The 17,857-nt window shown below is 42.0% G+C and overlaps 1 protein-coding gene across 23 annotated transcripts in view; it reads right to left on the bottom strand.

Moving 5' to 3' along the window:
- LRRFIP1 (LRR binding FLII interacting protein 1) overlaps window positions 1–17,857 on the bottom strand; it is a 180,441-nt gene that overhangs the window by 38,827 nt on the left and 123,757 nt on the right. For 7 of the 23 annotated variants that reach the window (XM_051999217.1, XM_051999222.1, XM_051999235.1 and 4 more), the window contains 5 exons: window positions 15,770–15,808; window positions 10,116–10,178; window positions 6,569–6,631; window positions 3,521–3,601; window positions 15–80 (listed from right to left, as the gene is read on the bottom strand). The exons of 10 other annotated variants lie outside the window; for them this stretch is intronic. In XM_051999217.1, coding sequence (XP_051855177.1) covers window positions 15–80; window positions 3,521–3,601; window positions 6,569–6,631; window positions 10,116–10,178; window positions 15,770–15,808 — 312 coding nt within the window. The remainder of the gene's footprint in view (window positions 1–14; window positions 81–3,520; window positions 3,602–6,568; window positions 6,632–10,115; window positions 10,179–15,769; window positions 15,809–17,857) is intronic. 6 more of the 23 variants (XM_051999238.1, XM_051999218.1, XM_051999216.1 and 3 more) reach the window with 3 other exon arrangements.

Here is a 17,857-nt window from a genome sequence, read left to right as displayed (position 1 = left end):
ACGGAACATCTTACAGGATGTGAAGTGGAGGCACTAAATCGTCGGCTCCCACTGTATACGCTCTCATCATACAGGGACGCCTACAATTAAAACAGAACTTCAGGACAGGAACAGCCTGCTCTGGGTCCAAACCACAGGGAGATATAGACATCAGGAAGCAGAACCGACACACAAGCTGGAAAGGAGGTGAGGAAACTGGGAAATGACGGGAGCATCACTTCCAAATCTCTGTTATCAACGGCATGCAAGGTTAGTGTGGAAACGGCATTTCCCACCTCCCCAAACTGCGCGCCCAACAAAGGGACATGCAGAAGTCCAAAGGGAGATTCGGTCAACCAAACACTCCTCCAAATCTCCATTTTGGAAGCTTCAAGTTAAAAAATAAACAAACAAATACACCATCAATCCTGGCCACAGGAAATCTCTCTTTATCTAGAATCTAAGTAGCCAGGAAATATCAATCATCAGAATTTTGATGTCAGTGTAATACGCACTGCATAATATGCATTCACACATTGGGGGATTCACCATGATGGTGTACTAGGAAAACATGCAGGATGTTGAATTTGGACTCAAACATTCAATGAAGTTCCATAGTTTAAAATGGACCTTTATTATAAGTAAATAGTCAATACTAATTCTCTCTAAGAGAATGTAACCTTATGGCCTGGGGGTGGGGAGAGCCTTGTGTTTCCATGACTACCATGACTTCTTTTATATCAGGTACATAGCTTGCTTAATCTATATTGGTTAGGTTGTCTCCTCCATTAGATTGTAAGCTCCCTGAGGGCAAGGGATATTATTATTTTTTTTTTTTTGATTCTTTTTGTATCCCTAATACTAGGTCACACAATTATGTACAAAGTATGTGCTTAATGTTTGTCTGATTGACATACAATTTGATGAAGTGAAGGTCAGGTATCTCCTTTAACTCTGTGAGTCTATGAAACATTCTGGATAAATGGGAGTTCACTGTAGTTTTGAAATAAATACTATTAACTGCTGATCTATTTCAAATAACTGTCAGGTTGATTATTTCCCTTTCAGGAACATTTAGTTGCTTTAGCTAGTGATCTGTGATCCTGGATAAGGTTGTGAATCATCTGTGAATCAGATGATATCAGGGAGAATTCCATAGTTTACTTAAGATAGTTTTGTTTTATCAGCATAGCACAAGATTGATAAGCAAGACCCTAAAGTAAGTCTAACAACAAAAGAAAGTGTCCGAAGGGCCAATTTTCAAATGAATAAAAATCACAGATGTCTCAAAGGGCCTCTCGAGGCACTGTAGATAATCTTTCTCCTTGCTGGGGGTCAATGTTGCCCCTTTCTTATCTAACAGTTTTCTAGGAAATCTCTCAGAATGGAATCCAGAACAGATGCAGAATTCAGTGAGCTGCTCCCGGCCAAAGTTCAGGAGATATAAAATTCTGAGTTCTCCACCGTGACTCAGGAGCATTGATATATATGTGAATGGAAAAAATTCATTACAATTCAGTGGATCAAGCAGTGATGGCAATGTCCTGGTGCACACGTGAAACACGGAATGGACTGTGACGCCCAAGAAATGCTCCCGTGTTATGTGACAAAGTGCAAATGTTCATATTAAAGTAATTAAGGGCAAGCGAGCACACCAACCCCAAAATGCCAGGCAGCTTTCACGTTGCTGTAAAGAAAGAAAGACTAGAGGAGAGAAGCACATTTATGGTTTCAATAATTCGGACGATGACAAAACATTGACATTCGTCAAAGGATTGAATCGTGGGGTGTGAAGTTATGACATTTAAATTATGTTACAGTTGGGGAAAAAAGGAAAGAAAGCTGACAGATCACAGATCTGGAGTTAGAAGTGACTTCTGGAGCCAGCGAGTCCAACCCTCTAATTTATTAGATGAGGAAATTAAGGCACGTGAGTATTTGCTCAAGATCATACAAGGCAGCCAGTGACCTTTACATATCACCACACTCCCTCTTTCGTTAGTATTCTAGTAAGTGAAAAATCAAAATTTCATCCAAAACGAATGAGAGGTTTCTTCCTCATTTTTCCTTCTCCAGAAAAAAGGAGCCTTCCAACTAAGCATGGCTTGAAGGAAATTTCTGTGGAATATTTGAAATATGTTTTAATACACACGTCCCTGGTAGAAAGAAAGCATCTAGGGAGAAGTTTCATGTCTTTCTAATAATGGAAGAATGAGGAAGGAAGAAAAGCATCCTAAGAACATGTGATTATCTGGGCTTAAAATCCCCCCTCCCCACAGTGACAGTCAAAGAAATGCTTTTGTGAGTTAATAACCAAACGTATTTCCAGATGGCTGGAGAACTGCAGGGAAACCAGAACTATATAGAACCACGGCCACTGATAATCCTCAGTTATGAGTGTTAAGAAACCCTTAGACACAAGAGTGAAAAAAGGAGCTATGAAGGCCCCAATCTGAATTTGACAAGCCCAATTGGTTTAGAGAAATGGCAGGAACATTGTTAAGGAAAAGACAGTAGCTCTCAGCTACTGTTCCATTAAAATGAGGAGACTGAAAATGTTCCTGAGGGTTCTCTTCGGTACTTGAAATGGAGGTATCCCAAAGTCTAGGTGCAGTTCTAAGCCATTCCATCATTAAAACTATTATTGAATGGCACTAAAACTTTTGGGACAGCCTGTATAAAAGCCAGCCTACAATATTACAGTTCAAAGTCAGTTGCTGTCTCAAAGGGAGGACCATGACTGTGATACCTTCACAGGTAGCAAACAAATAGACCCAGTGTCTGGGAATATAAGAAGGCCTGGTTTGGACCCTGCCACCATCTTGAATCACTCAAACACTAAAACTGCATGCACAGAACATGGACACTTCAACCTCCAAGTTGTTGTTCTCCCGATTATAATTTTTTATCACAATTCTTCCAGGAGAGAGAACACATCTTAAACAAAACAGAGCTAAAATTAAAAAAAAAAAATCACACCTTGGGGACTGGAGCAGAATTCCAACTCTCAGAAAACAGGAAACATATTGAGAGGAGTGATCCAAAAAAATGAAATCCTTCTCCCCACTTCTCAGAGATGAACAACTCTGATTACATAAAGGGCTTTCCAGATCTCTTCCTGGATACATTTATGAGAGAAAAATGTTTAAAGAAAACAAATGGGACAATAAATGGGCGACAACTGCCGGAAAGGGAAGGGAAGCCCAAGAAATGAATTCTACATGCTTGAGGTTTGAAAAAGATGAATACAAAACGGCATTTTTTTTGGGGGGGCACACACTAAAACTACTAATACTTTTGTTTAAATAAAAAAGGGGGGAAATCTTGGCAATGAGCCAGGCTTGGTCATATAGCTACAGAGCCCACAAGCTATATCTCTAAGTGTTATAGAAATGGCCACTATTTTGATGGTGTTCTGGTTCTCCAGAGATTACTGTATCAATGAGGTTGAAGTGTCCAAGTAAATTGGGTTAGTTTTTCAAATAATTAAATGGAAAGCAACACTGGAAGAGGGAGCAGATGGAAGAGGAAGATGACAGACCCGAGCTCCGTTTTGGGAAGTTGACGGGGGTCTAGAGGGAAGGCTGTTGCAGGAAAGCCCGAGGTCAGAATAGTAGGAGCCCTGGAATCAAAGAAAAGTGGGGAAATGAGAAAGGGAAAAAACCAACCCTCAGAACTTCATTTTATTAAAACACATAGATGCTTTCATTCCTTTTCTTTAAAATCATTTCCATAGCAAAAATATTAAGGGACTGCTAACTAGCTGAATCAGCTTAAGGAAACAGAGCTCAGAAATGAATAAAGGTGTTAGCTAATTGACAAATGCTATGATCTACACAACCCAATCCAACCCAAACTTGTCTTGCATCAATAGCAGTGGTTTCATGTTTGGTTACCAGTTTGGAACTTGTGACCCTGATCTCAAAGAAATATTTCCTCTTGAAACCCCACATGTCCCATCTATCCCCATTATTATAATTTTGCTAAAATACATGGTTTGCAGAAAAAAAATCCATAAATTGAATCTGATATTATAAGGTCTCTACTTTATACCCTATAAATTGACCTGATGATTTTTATTATTTCAGTTCGTAGGTGTGTATGGAAATGTAGCACAGGAAGATTATAAATTAAATTAAGGGACATTTTTCTATAACTACTGCAACCTTAAGAGAAAGTTTTACATTGGAGCCACTAACTAGAATATGTTTGAAATAAATCAAGGGGCCTTTACTAAATCTCTGCTTCAGATTTCTGTCAAACTTCAGTGTCAATTATTTGTGACTTATTGCGTGAGACCCAGTCAGATAAAACTAAATAACATCTTTAAGAAAATCCTTCCTTCCTTTGTTTCCCACCATCTCATCTTTTGATAATAGCATTTCTACAGTCCAATAATTCTCTCATTCTATTTTGAGAAATCAAACTGGGTGGGGAGTGGAGTGGGGTGAAAAAGGCGATTTTGGGGGGGGGCAATCAACAACTCATGAAAATGTATTCTTCAACCAAGATCTCAAGGGCTATTAAATTTAAGATAACTCCCAGGAAGGAACAATTCCACCAACTGAACAGAAAGTACAAAGAGATGAGGAACAAGTTCACACAATGAACATTTAAGGTTCTCAGAGAGGGTGATTATGCTGCATGGGAATGGCCCTGCAGTGAAACCTTTCAGGACATGGGATAACTGCATCTCCTCACTAATTTTACATAAAGTCTCACTAATTCAGCTTCAAGGTAGTCCAATTTTTTGAAAGCTCTGAATTACAAGGAAATGTTAAGGAAATTGAGCTTATGGCCAAGCACCTTAAGTAACTAGATGTGACTGGAATGAAATGAATTAACGTAACAGAGAATCTCCATGAGTAGGTGATTCAATAGATAAGAGTCTTGGATTGGGAATCAGAATGACCTGAATTCAAATCCAGTCTTAGGCACTTACAAGCTGTAAGTCACTTAACTTCTCAGTCTCTGTTACCTCATCTCTAAAATGGGGATCATAAGAATACCGATTTTGAAGGGCTGTAGTGAGGAACAAATGAGACAATATTTGGAAATCTAAAAGGAGTGTTTAATGGCTTAATCAATGTTTCTTGACTGACTGAAATGTGAGCTAGTTTTATCAATTGTTTATATCTATTAGATGTTTCTAAATGATATCAATAAACAGTCAGTGAACCCTGAGACAAATTCTGGCTCTGACACAAATCAGTTGTATGAGCATGCAAATTGCTCACTTGTTTGTGCCTGGGCAATGCTCAAGCACTAAGGAGGGAGAAGGCATGGTGGTGGAAGTTGGATTAACCGGAGCCTGAAGCTCCTTCTAGCTCTAGATCTATGATCCTGAGAGGAGCTGCTGACCCGGATTGGGGGAGTGAATTTTCACACTGGGAGTTTCTCACACGGTTGAAATTAAACCCATTCTCCTGTACCCCAAAAGGCCACATTAAAGATCCTAGATTTGAGAGCTAGAAACTCTTCAAATTCCTGCCTCTCACTGGCTCCTGAGAGGATGTAAAAGTGGCCTGACTCCAAGCCAGGGTTCTCTCCTCTCCGATTCACCCACAGCTACTTCTAAAACAATAGAGGAGATAAGGCAGTATCAGGACTGAGCCCCTATCCTGAGCCCCTGAGGACCAGCAACATCCACCATGACCTTCCTTATCCAAGCATTGCCCTCTTTATCAAATCTAATCCATAATCACACGGCAGACTTAAGGAGGGCAGTAATGGTCTCTGCATCAATCCTGCTGCAATCTCTGCATGCTACTCAGAAAGAAGCCAAGAGCTCCTAATTCTCTTTGAATATATTTCCTGACAGAGAGAGAGCCTATGGGTGTCCCATTTGACCCTGGGGTACAGACACCTAAGCTTTCCAACAAAAAAATAAAAAACAACTACACCTAATTAGTCCAGATTAAAGGCTAAGAGGCAGCAGAGTATGGTGGATGGCAAACTGATTGTGAAACCGCAAAGACTGGGCTGCTTACAAGTAAAGTCACCTCTCCGGGCTCCTGGCACCTCTCCGGGCTCCTGGCACCTCTCTGGGCTCCTGGCACCTCTCTAAACTTGTAAGTTGCAGAAAAAGTACCAACCTACATCGGTGTTTGGTGCTTTGCCATCTACGAGTTTTCCCTAGCACTGAAACTACAGCTCTAACATCTATATTTAATGAGCAAACAAATCTACGGGGCACGATTCCCTGCCCACCAATTATGCATTTGACCATTGCCATGTGTGATGTTGATTTTTGATCAATTAGTAATTATCATTGGAAGCCAAACTGGAAACTGAATGTAATTAATTAACTGCATGATAAATATACGGAGCCCCCAAGCGGAGGGATTTCTGATGATGTGGTTTATTACCAAAGAATACGGGTGCCTCTGGTCTAAGTCTCACACACTCATTAAAATGACTGAATTCCCATTACAGAAAAAGGAGATCATTTGAGCCACTCCGGCCCTGCCGACGGTTGCTACGGCTGGCAAACGCATCCAAATGGAAATGAGTAAGGGAGACGTCGGGTGCGCGCCACAAAACCTGCGGCCTTTGGAGAGAGGATGTGAGAAATTAAATGGAAACCAACCAACTTCTCCTCCCTGGATGACAATCTGCTGGGCACTTTGCTTTCCTTGCTGGATCTGGAACTCTGAAGCATCAAAGAAAAAGAAAGCTTATGAGAGATGTGAGTATCTGTAGTAAGTAACCCAAGGTATCATCCTGGCCATTCGGAAAGCTACAGATCTTTTTTTTCCATGTAAGTATACAATCAGCCCAAAATTTACTAAAAGGAATGGACCTTCTTTTCAAATCCCACTAGATCTTAGAAACACAAAATTCTGAAAGAGTGAAAGGATATAAATCAAAGGAAGATACTGTTGAGTCAGTTTGCTACAAGTGGTGAAGTCAAAGAGTGAAATGATACAAATGTAGCATGTGAACCAGACACTTCCCTTTAACTTATCTTTCTCTTTGGGTGATGAAACAATCGCTATTTGCTTTAGGGCCTAAGTTTCTAGGACTTTGGAGCTGGAAGGCACCTTGGACTTCATCTCGTTTACAATTTTCGTCTCATTTTACAGTTGAAGAATTAGACCAAGGAGTACGAAGATTTAATTTGCTTATGGTCACACAGATACAAAATGATCATCTCCCAGAGCTCCTGGTGCTTTGCTATGGTTCCCTACCTGTGGGGGCTCACCCTTTCTTCTCAATGCCTTTTGGGACCTTCTCCCAGAACGAGGGGCTGAGGAGTCTTCTCCATAGTACTGAGCTCTTTTCTGTGGAGAAACCCTCTCGGTTTCTATCGACAAATCTACAGCTATGAGTCCCCAAATTAAATGCTGCTCCACAAAGTGAATTGAAAAGATTATCGATTTTAAATAGACTGAATCTAACCAAATGAAGAGAGAGAAAAATCTGTGTCCTAGTGAGGCAGCTAGTGGCAAAGTGGACAGAGTCCTGGATGTCGGGAAGCGCCTCGGACACGTTCTGGCTGGTAAATCTTTAACCTCTGTCTGCTTCAGCTGACTCACCTACCTCTCGGGGTGTTGTGAGGATTAGAAGCAATGATGTTTGTAAGGTGCTTCACCAACCTTAAAGCAAACATTGTTGAGCCAAACCAGTCAGGTCCAATTCTCTGACCACATTGAGGGTTTTCCTAGCAAAGATACTGAAGTGGTTTGCCATTTCCTTCTCCAGCTCCTTTGAGAGATGAGGAAACTGAGACAAACAGGATGAAGTGACTTAACTGGGGTCACACGCCCAGTAAATGTCTGAGGCTGGATTTGAATTCAGAAAGATGAGTCATCCTGACTCCAGGCCTGACACTCCCTCTGTAGGTATCTAGCTGTTCAATAATACAAATGTTAATTATTATTATTAATGGACTAGAAATATGGTCACATGATACTAAGAGCTTACATTTATAGCACTTTAAAGTTTTCAAAGTGCTTTACAAATATTATCTCACAACCACCCTGACAAATATTAGCTTCATTTTTAACGGAGGAGGAAACTGAGGCTGAGATATGTGATTCGCCCACGGTCACAAAGTCAGCAAGTACCTGAAATAGAATTTGATCTTCCCATAGCTTTATCCACTGCTCTATATCTAGCTGCTTATATAAAGAGAGCCTCTGAATCTGCTTAATAAGAGATGAGATCCAATGTACAGAGACATTTAAGACTGACTCTGTATTAGCACAAAGGGCTGAGCTCATTTTAGAGAAGCCCTGCCCTCTGCCCTCTGCCCTCTGCCCTCTGCTCCCTTCCCTACCTTGTCTAGTCAAAGGTCCCCAGTTAAAGGCCTCTGACTCACTCTGACTTGGCTCAGAAGCTCACAATCCCCGCCCCCCCCCGCCACTAATTTCCTGCTCAGGAGTCTTTGGCTCAAGCACTTGATGATTCCATCAGTCCCTGACCCAGGGCAAGCTGGGTAGGGCATTGGGAGGTTTTGCAGCCATCTAAGGAAGGAGGGGGCTGGACTAGATGAATTCTGAGGCTCCGTCCAGCTTCAGCTCCAAAACCCCAGGATGGGGGACCTGAAGCTTCCCCTGTTGCCTTTAGCTGCTAGCACTCAAGACCATCTTTGTAAAATGCTTGACACAGAGCTTGAAACATAGCAGGCGCTTAATCAATGCTTGTCCCCTTCTCCCTTTCTTTTTGTTTGGGGTTTGTCTATTTGTGTACGTGCTGTCTCCCCAAGAGGAAGGGCTCAGCCAGACAAATGCTGGTTCCTTGATCAATTGGAGCTTTGGGGTCCAGCCATTTGCATGACTTCAAATACTCCGAATCCTCCTCTTGAGGTCACGTCACAGACGGAGACTTTCTCATATGATCTGCTAAAATCGACAGCAGTCCCTGAACAGTACGGAATCAGAGTCCTGTCTCTGTCACTATCTGAGTGATTTCAGGCCAGAACTAACCTGACTTCTCAGGTCTCAGTTTCCCTATCTGAAAAATGAGGAGATTAGATTAGGGAGCTCCCAGGATCTCACATTGGACAATCCCTTCTTTCCTTTCCTTTTCCATCAGCCTCAGAGGCCAACTCTAATCAAAAAGGATTAAAGCATGAAGGGGCCTCTACCCAGCAGGACACAAAGGGGCTGGAGGACGTGGAGTCAGATGGCTTGGCTTTGTGACCTTTTTCTGTGACCTCAGCCAAGACACTGGACTTAGCTGTGCCTCAGTTTCCTCATGTGTAAGAATGAACCAACGTTAGGTGCCTCCTAATGTCACTGCAGGAGCTAGAGGTCTGAGCTTGGGGCCACCTGGGACCATCAGCCTCTGCTCTTTCTTAACTTTCTTGAGTTACATAGTCTTTTAATAACTGGGAGGAAATAGAAAGTAGGCTTTGGAGCTCAAAGGTGGCCATAAGGGACAACACCAGGCTGGAAGCTTTCTAAATAAACTGAATATTTACTGAGTAAAGTAAATTAAGAATAGAGCTCTAAGCTAACCACAGGAGGGCTGGCTATAAACTTCATAAATAAATTGAATATTTATTGAATAAAGTGAATTAAAAATAGAAAGCCAAGCTCGAAGCTACCCCTAGGAGAGCCTCCCAGGCAGTATATTTGCTCGTGAATATTTATTGAGCAAAATGAATTACACAGACAATAGGCCTAAATACCGGGCACATACATCACAGCTCACTTGGTTCTAAGTTTCCAGAAGGCAGTCACGAGTTGCTAAACTTTAACTTTCTAGTTGCCGTAGCTCCAGTTCAGCATTCTGCACCCAACCGGCGTGCCCCAAGTGTTCAGAGAATTAATGCGTGAATGAATGAATGAAATTAGAAATGTTGAAAATTGTTAAAATGTGATAGATCTATCATAGTGCTCTGTATACAGTAGGTGCTCAATAAATGTTTGCTGCTAATAGGGGAAACCACAGCTCTGCTTAGCTTTACTTTCAAAAGTGCTTCTAACCCCCCTGGAGATGGACTTCTCACAAGTGATCGAGGGGGCAGCTTTTCACTGCATTCATCTAACCTGGCTTGGGGACAAAGACAGGGGACTGGAAGGTACCCCGTGCAGCAGACGCTGGGCCTAAGAGCCTAAATTTACCAATATTTAAAAAGGTCCCGCACTCGCCCTGCTAGGATGTCACTGACAAGAGAATCTACTGACCCTGCTAGGTTTTCTATTCAGGGATGAGGATCCGTATAAGTCGCCATCGTGACCGTTCATCTGCTGGGAGAGAGAAGAAAGGAAAAGTCGCCAGAGATCAGACAGAGCTTCTGAAGAACAAGAAAAGAACAAAGTCGGCCTTCGAGGTTAGAGCAAGCGGAGGCCGGCCTCAACCGAGCAGAAAGAAGCGCGGCTGCTGGTAAGAGCAATTTTGTATCAAGACACACAAGTGCATGTACACACACACAAGGGAACACACAAATGGACGCATGCACACACACAAGTGAACACACAAAGGCATGCATGTACACACACAACTGTTCAGTGTCTGACTCTCTGTTGACCCATTTGGGATTTTCTTGGCAGAGCCACTCTGCCTCAGTTTCCTAAACTGTAAAATGGGGATAATAACAGAACTCACCTACCAGATAATCATTTAAGATCAGTATGATTTTCTGTTATATAAGAGGTTGTTGTTTGGTCTTTGTTCTGGAAGAGGATGATGACAGACAAGTGAGCTGGATTTACTGCAGCTGTGCAAGGTCACCTGTCTCACTTTCCCCTCCAGAGCCAGCTGGGTTCAGTGGCCAGATAGAGATCAGTATGACTGGAGATGGCTCTGGATGCAGTGGGAGACCTTGGCCTTTTTAAGCTATGGTTTTTAAGAGGAGATATTATATAAACCCTAGCTGCTTTTATTATTATAATTATTATAATTACATTTAATCTAGTACAGTGTCTTTTCCCAACACCGTGCAATTCATTGACATATTCCTCTCCTATATAAATACACGTGAGTCAGGGAAACCCGGATTCACATGTGAGGGCTCCAGGGTCATTGATGGTCAAAAGAATTAGTTATAAGACAACCTATAAAGATGGTTTCTTTTACTTCTTTAATTTTCCCCTTTCAGTTTCACGGTTAGAGGCCTTCTCAAAGACTGTGTTTAATTGATTCTCTAGCCAGTTTAAAGAAAGATGGTTCTCACCTTCCATCATCTGTTTCTGCTTTGAGCAAATACCACCCATAATCTTTCTGCTTTCATTCTCAGTTAAATTTTCCAAGTAACTTGGATCTTAGACCGGTGCTTTCCCTCGACGCCGTCTCTCTCCACTTGGTAAGTAAGTCGAGTGTTTGCTAACCAACATGGTTTATCGGCTCTTCTGGGCTCTTCATTATGGCAACTGATTGCATTGGTTAAACTTCCGTATGAAAATATTTAAATTAGTGTCAATGTCCTTTCCTCTATCCATATTTCGGCATCACCAACTTAATGCAATAGGTCAAGTTGGAGTTGTCTTACTTGCTTCCCGTAGCCTCTTCACATCTTTACTCTTCTAGCTTTATCCTCCCTTTAGTCTTCTCCCTTAGGGCAGTCTGACTCTGCCCACGGTGCACATTTGGTCTAGTCCAGCTGCTTTTCCCATTGCTGTTCCTTTTGTGGAGAATGACTCCATTATCAGTACTGAGTCATTTCCTGTCTGCTTTTTCTTGTTATTTGGAGCCTGCCACACTCGGGATCTTCTCATTCTTTTCCCAAATCAAATATTTATGGCTCAGAGGCCTGAGGATTCAGTGAAGGGCTGTTTCCAAGTCTTTGCCCTTCTTCTCCTTTCTCTTTCTGCAGTCATGATTCATATTCCTCCCATCTGTGCCTATTTCTGTTCCTAAAGTCATCAAAGAATATGCTGACTTCATGTGAGGGGGATCATTCTTCACAGACTTTCTCCTCTTCATTCTCTGTAACGAATGTTGGGCTGTCGGCCTCAAGTCGTTTTTATAGTTATCTTTCTCCAACAATTCTTCATCATGAACAAGGTAACAGGAGGTAAGCAAATGTTCCCTGAAACCGGGGCTTCTTGCTGCCTTCTTATGCACAGTAAAACCTAGAATACCACCTCCTTCTTACTCTTCCCAGGAGAACCCGAGAGCTTCCATCCCTTCTCATTACATGGAACTTCCTTCCACCTTCGGCTTTCCTTTATAACAAGAAGGGCAGGATTGCTCCGAGGCACTTCCTGTGTGCGTCCCTTCCTGGTCACTGGCACTGATTTCACATAGAGAGGATTAGCAATTCTTAGGGTGGAGAGATGATCCTGTTGCTCTTCTCCTCCACCACTGTCAAAGTGGCAGGACCACCAGCCCTTTGTTTTGGATTCATGGGCTGCTATGACCCAAGGACCTATAACTTAGTACCAGCCACGGGAGACAGGCCTCTTTGTATTACATTAGGTTGTTCCTAGGGCAGCCAGGTAGTACAGTGGGTAGATCTAGAGTCAGGAAGTCTGAGTTCAAATCTGGCCTTAGGTACTATGTGACCTTGGGTGGGTCACTTAACCTTGTTTGTCTTTGTTTCTTCATCTGTAAAATGAACTGGAGAAGGAAATGGCAAAATCACTCTAGTATCTTTGCCAAGAAAACCCCCAATGGGGTCATGAAAAGTTGGACATGACTGAGACTGAACAACAAATGTCAAGGCTGTTCTTACTAAATGTCAAGAGCCTGTCCCCTACATAAAACCTACATCAGTATGGCAAGACTTGCTAGAGTTCATGTTGCCCTAGCTTTCAAGGACCCCATATCAACCTCCACCTCAGAAGAGGCCTGGGGGAAGGTCGGCAATCTGTGCTGGTGGACCAGGCCACCCAATGGGGATGCTGGAATTGCACACAGGGCTCCTGGCCCCAGATTACAAGAGATTCTCCCGTGATGCTGTTTACACTGCCTCCTCCTGGCTCTCACTTCTCAGGATTTTGATTTCTGGAAGCCCCATCCCATAATGAGACTGCATTCCCTGCAGTCAACCAAGGGAATAAGCAGGCAGGAGGCTTGACTTGAGAGCCCATGTTTATGTTTATGTTTATAAGAGCATTGCAGTAGATGTTTCAAAGGTCCCTGTAGCTTTAACACACAATGATTTATAAACAGGAGGAAATGTGAACAGGAGTTGGCAATCAAAACCATCCCAAGGGTCCTTAAAAAGACCGGTACAAAGCCTTGCACACAGCCAGCAGTCAATAACTACTAAACAGAGTTGTTGACTGAAGGGATAGGTGAAGGCAGATCGATTCCCAAACCCAGAAGTATCACAGCTTCCTCCATGGCAAACTCTGCTTTATTCTTATGTTAAAAACCAAATTATTTGGAAGCCACTTTCTCAAGTAGAGAGACTATATGGTGATGTTTGAGATTCTGCCTTGGAGCCTTGAACACCTGGGTTCGAGTCCTCCCGATGAGATCCTGGCTGTGGGGCTCCGGACATGATTCCTCCCCTCTCAACCCTAGGCAGCTCTCCAAGCCCATCAATTCCCTCTTCTGAGTGTTCTCTATACAGAAAAAAATCACAGGCCCTAGTACTTTCTCTTTCCACTGTTTTGTTAAATAAGAATCCCGATGAAAAACTTTCAGAATAATTCTAACAGAAAGCCAAAAAAGCTTTTAAGACAGTTTCCAAAACCAAAGATTTAATGATAAAACTATTGGCAACCGACAGGAGTTTTTGGGACCATTTTTCACGTTCAGGGAGGGAGGATTATCTGGGGCTGGAATATGTCACTAGTATTTGCACATGAAAGACTTTAACCATCCTCCCTTGTTATCTCTTCAATAAACAAAATAGTCTCAGAGAGAAGTGAATTATTACATGTGGAAGCCAAAAGAAACCCAACTTTAGGTCCTCGGCATCCTTTCCTTCAATTCTCACCAAAACGGGGAAAACAAGTTCCCTATAAATTGAAGCCTCTTGGCTCACCCCTTCCTTGGCTCTCTTTGGGCTTTGGAGCTCCCCATTTTCTAATCTGGTTTGTAGTAATAGAAATAAGAGGCAAGGAACCAAGGAATTCTAGCTTTCCTCACCCCTTCCCTCTCTGCCTCTGAAGCTCCACTGGACTGGCTCATCCTTCCAGGCTAATGGGACTTTTCAACAAATGGGTCTGGAAATCACATTCTAGAGTTTTTAATCCAAGGCATCTAGAGTAAATGGAGTCGATGATTCTCTTTGGTGAATCTAGCAACTGAGGAGAAGCCCTTTTAATTCTGATGAAAGAAGATTTCCAGCCTACATTATTCTTTGTCCTGTGTGCTGCTGATTTTTTTTTTAATGCAATGGCTGGATTTACTTGAGCGGCTGGTAAGAAACGATGATGGCAGGTGGTCGTTACTCGATGGAGAGACAAAAGGATCGACAAAGTTTCATCTCACCTGGAATCTTGCTTTATCTACTTGGGGCAAATCATTTGATCTCTTGAGAGTTCAGTATCCGGATTTATGCAATGAGGAGGCTTGGATGATAGAAGCAAAGATCTTGCTTATGATTTTAAATCCTATTATTTTACTTTTCTTTTTAACTGCAGATAGCACAAAGAAAATACTACCAAGTTAAATGATTATAGAAAGTCATTGCCCCAGAACAGAAGGAGGTCCTTGCCCACTGCCCCTCTGCTGCACCCCTAGGATTTCCCAGATCCTTCCATGTACTCTACAGTTATGTGCTGTCTTCTCTCAATTAGAGTGAGTGAGTTCCTACCAGGTACAGATTGTCTTGCTTTGGGCTAGTTATGTTTCCAGCCTTACAGTAAGAACTTAGTACATTTTTTCATTCATTCATTCACTCGTTTGTTCATTAAGAGAAGATTATTCAATTTACAGAAGTCGTGATCATATCAACAAGGCACCATTCCTCCAGAGTCATGTATCTGAGCATGAAAATATCGAGTTATAGAGACCTCATTTTAAAATTGCTATTTCATTAGAAAAGGATTTCAATACGGAAACAAGAAAAATCAAATGAAAATCGATTTCAAATCTATAAACATCCTAACGGAACAAGGAACAGAAAAAGGCCCTCACAAACCAGGGTTTTTATAAAAAAGGAATTAAGGCACAAGGATTGCAGTACTGTCAAAAGAATAATCTCTGGGTTAACATCTCAAAGAGCCCACCATGCAGGTTTTTAGTGTTCAACTTCTAGCAGCCATGTCCATGCTAATCATTAACTTTTATTTGATTATTAATGTTAGTGATTGAGCTAAAATACAGATAATCCTTTTTTAATTTTTAAAATATAGCTTTTTATTTCCCCCCAGCTACGTGTCAAACAGTTTTTAACACTGGTTTTTAAAACTTTTGAGTTCCAGATTCTCTCCCCACCCTCCCCCACCACTGAGAAGACACATGTGGAATTAGGCAAAACACAAAAAGCAGAAAATCTTAATGGAAATCAAAGGAGCATGGGAGAAAATAAAGGGAGTCCCCACCGATTCCAGTTTTGACAGAGGGAAAAAGCAGCCCCTCAAATGGAAATCCCAATGCTCCCCAGAGCGGCTGCCAGCCCAATGTACTATTTTGCTGTTGATCTTTGAGACACGTGTTAAATCAAACTCTTCTATGAAATGTGGAGGGAAAATACGTTCTACCACTTACAAGCCTAAAGGTGAAAAGAACCTGGGCTCTGGAGCCAGAGGACTTGGGTTCAGATCCTGCCTCCCCCTGGGTCTCACTTTCCTTAAATAATCAAGTATTTCCTATAAAGAACGAAGTGGCTGAGCTCCATTCATGTCCCTAAATCACCGGGAGAGATGGCAAGTGAGTGATGTTAGTCGCATGCCTCACAAGTGGGTTATATTCACACACACGGGCCCATTCGGACTCTCACCATGGGGTAGGCGCCGGCATAGTCCAGCTCTGCCTGGGACTGTCAGGAGCACCGAGGGAGATAATAAAGCAAGTCAGAAAAGGGGCAGAGTCCCCCGGACATAGTGGACAAATAAGAACGAACAATAAAACCCTCCTCTCTCCCACCTTCTGGCTAAGGAGAAAGAAACAGAAAAGGTTAATGTAGGAGGCAGCTGGTGGTGCAAGGGATAGAGCACCAGCCCTGAGGTCAGGAGGACCCGAGTTCAAATCTGGTCTCAGATACTTAACACTTCCTGGTTATGTGACCATGGGCAAGTCACTTAACCCCAATTGCCTCAGGAAAAAAAAAGAAAAGTTAAAGTAACAAGATAGAAGGTAAAAGAACATCAAGTTTCTGTGTGCTATGTCCTGCTACTTTCCCAGAAGTGGAAGCGGTGTGGTCTGAACATTTTCACTCTCCTTAACAGGAAAGAGATTTAATTAAATTGCATTGTGGAAAGCTCCTAGCTTTGGAATTGAGGATTTGCCTCTGAAACTTGCTATCTATATATAACTAGAGGCAACCATTCTGCTTCTCTCTGGGGCTCAGTTTCCTCCTCTGTAAAATAGGTGGGTTGAAACAGATGAACCCTGAATCAGTCCTTTCTGTTTATAAATCTATGATGAAATAAATTCCTAGGATCATTTCTTATTGAAAAAAAAAAGCAATTAATGTAAATCACTGATTTTTTTATAAATATAATAAATTTATAACATAAATTTATATTATAAATTATTTTCTAAGAAATAAATTTATAATATAAATATCAAGAAAAATTACACCAATTTTGAAATAACAAAATCTCTTATGGAAACTGTTCAAAAAATTAGGTTTTCTAGGAGGTAATTGGTTATATAGAGTCATTTTGGGACAAGTGAATTCTCTCCCTCAGTCTCAGTTTCCTTATCTGAAAAATGAAGGGGTCAGACCACAGAATACTTTAAAATGCCTCCTACCTCTCAGTCTATGGCCTTGCTTATGACCTCAGACCCTGCCTCAGTTTCCTAATAAGGAAATTGGACTACATGGCTTTAGGGGTGCTTCTCAGCTTTCAATCTGGGATTTTAGGTGTAAAAGTCACTTAAAGCTCTTTGGCTCCCAGTTTCCTCACTTGTGAAACGAAGAGGCTGAATTACAGCCTCTGAGGTTAATTGCAGTTTTAAATCTATGAGTTCACATTGAATAACAGGAAATCTGGATGTTGTTAATTTTTCGAGCCTCATTAATATTAACCGGGTGTTGGCTGCCCCTGACTCTTGGCCAAGTCAATAAACACAGAGCAGCATGCTCCTATCGTTTCTCAGGATCTTAAGACACTGAATGAGGAGGATCTCATGGGATCCAGTCAATCCCTACATCAGAAGACCTTCCTCGCCGTCCCTGAGAGGTCTGTCGTCCAGCCCGATGACCAGCTATCTGGGAAGGGAAACAGTGAGAGAGCAACATCAAGAGATAATGGGGTTTGGGCCAGAAAACACTGGAGACCAAACCTGGTAAAGATGATGGGGGAAAAAAATGAGCCACAAAGCTAGATGAATCAAAGAGAAATGAAAGAAGCATGTGGAAATGTCTGGATGGATGAGAGATGAATAAGAATGCATTTATTAAACACTTACTGTGTACAAAAGCGTTGTGCTAAGTGCTAGAAATACACATAGACAAGTAAGACAGTCCCCCCTCTTAGGAAGCTCCTACTTTAATGGGGAAGACAACTCATATAGGAGGACTTCAGCCAAAAGGCAATGGAGAGCTCCCAGTTCTGAGGGTGACGTAGCAGGGCAGATGGAAAGGGCCCATGGCCATAAGCAGGGAAGATGCAAGATCTTTTTTTTAAGCATCATTCCTATTGATAAATTCTTATCAGTTTTGATGTTGAACCATTTATCAGAGTGTTAAGAACTTTAGAGAGGAAACCTTTCTTTTCTGGATTTTGAGGATCTGCAGCAGTTGAGGAAGCAGAGGTTGCAGCACCTGCAGCAGCAATTCCCAGACTGCATCTCCCCAAAGGTTAGGATTATAAAACCTCTGCTCAGGGTTGGTGGAGCCAAGACAAAGGGCAAAAAGTTC

The sequence above is a fragment of the Antechinus flavipes genome, chromosome 4 (assembly GCF_016432865.1).
Source record: "Antechinus flavipes isolate AdamAnt ecotype Samford, QLD, Australia chromosome 4, AdamAnt_v2, whole genome shotgun sequence".
In the NCBI taxonomy this organism is placed as follows: Eukaryota; Metazoa; Chordata; class Mammalia; order Dasyuromorphia; family Dasyuridae; genus Antechinus; species Antechinus flavipes.
Note: the sequence above shows the minus strand (reverse complement) of the source record. Positions and strands in the feature narration are given on the sequence as shown.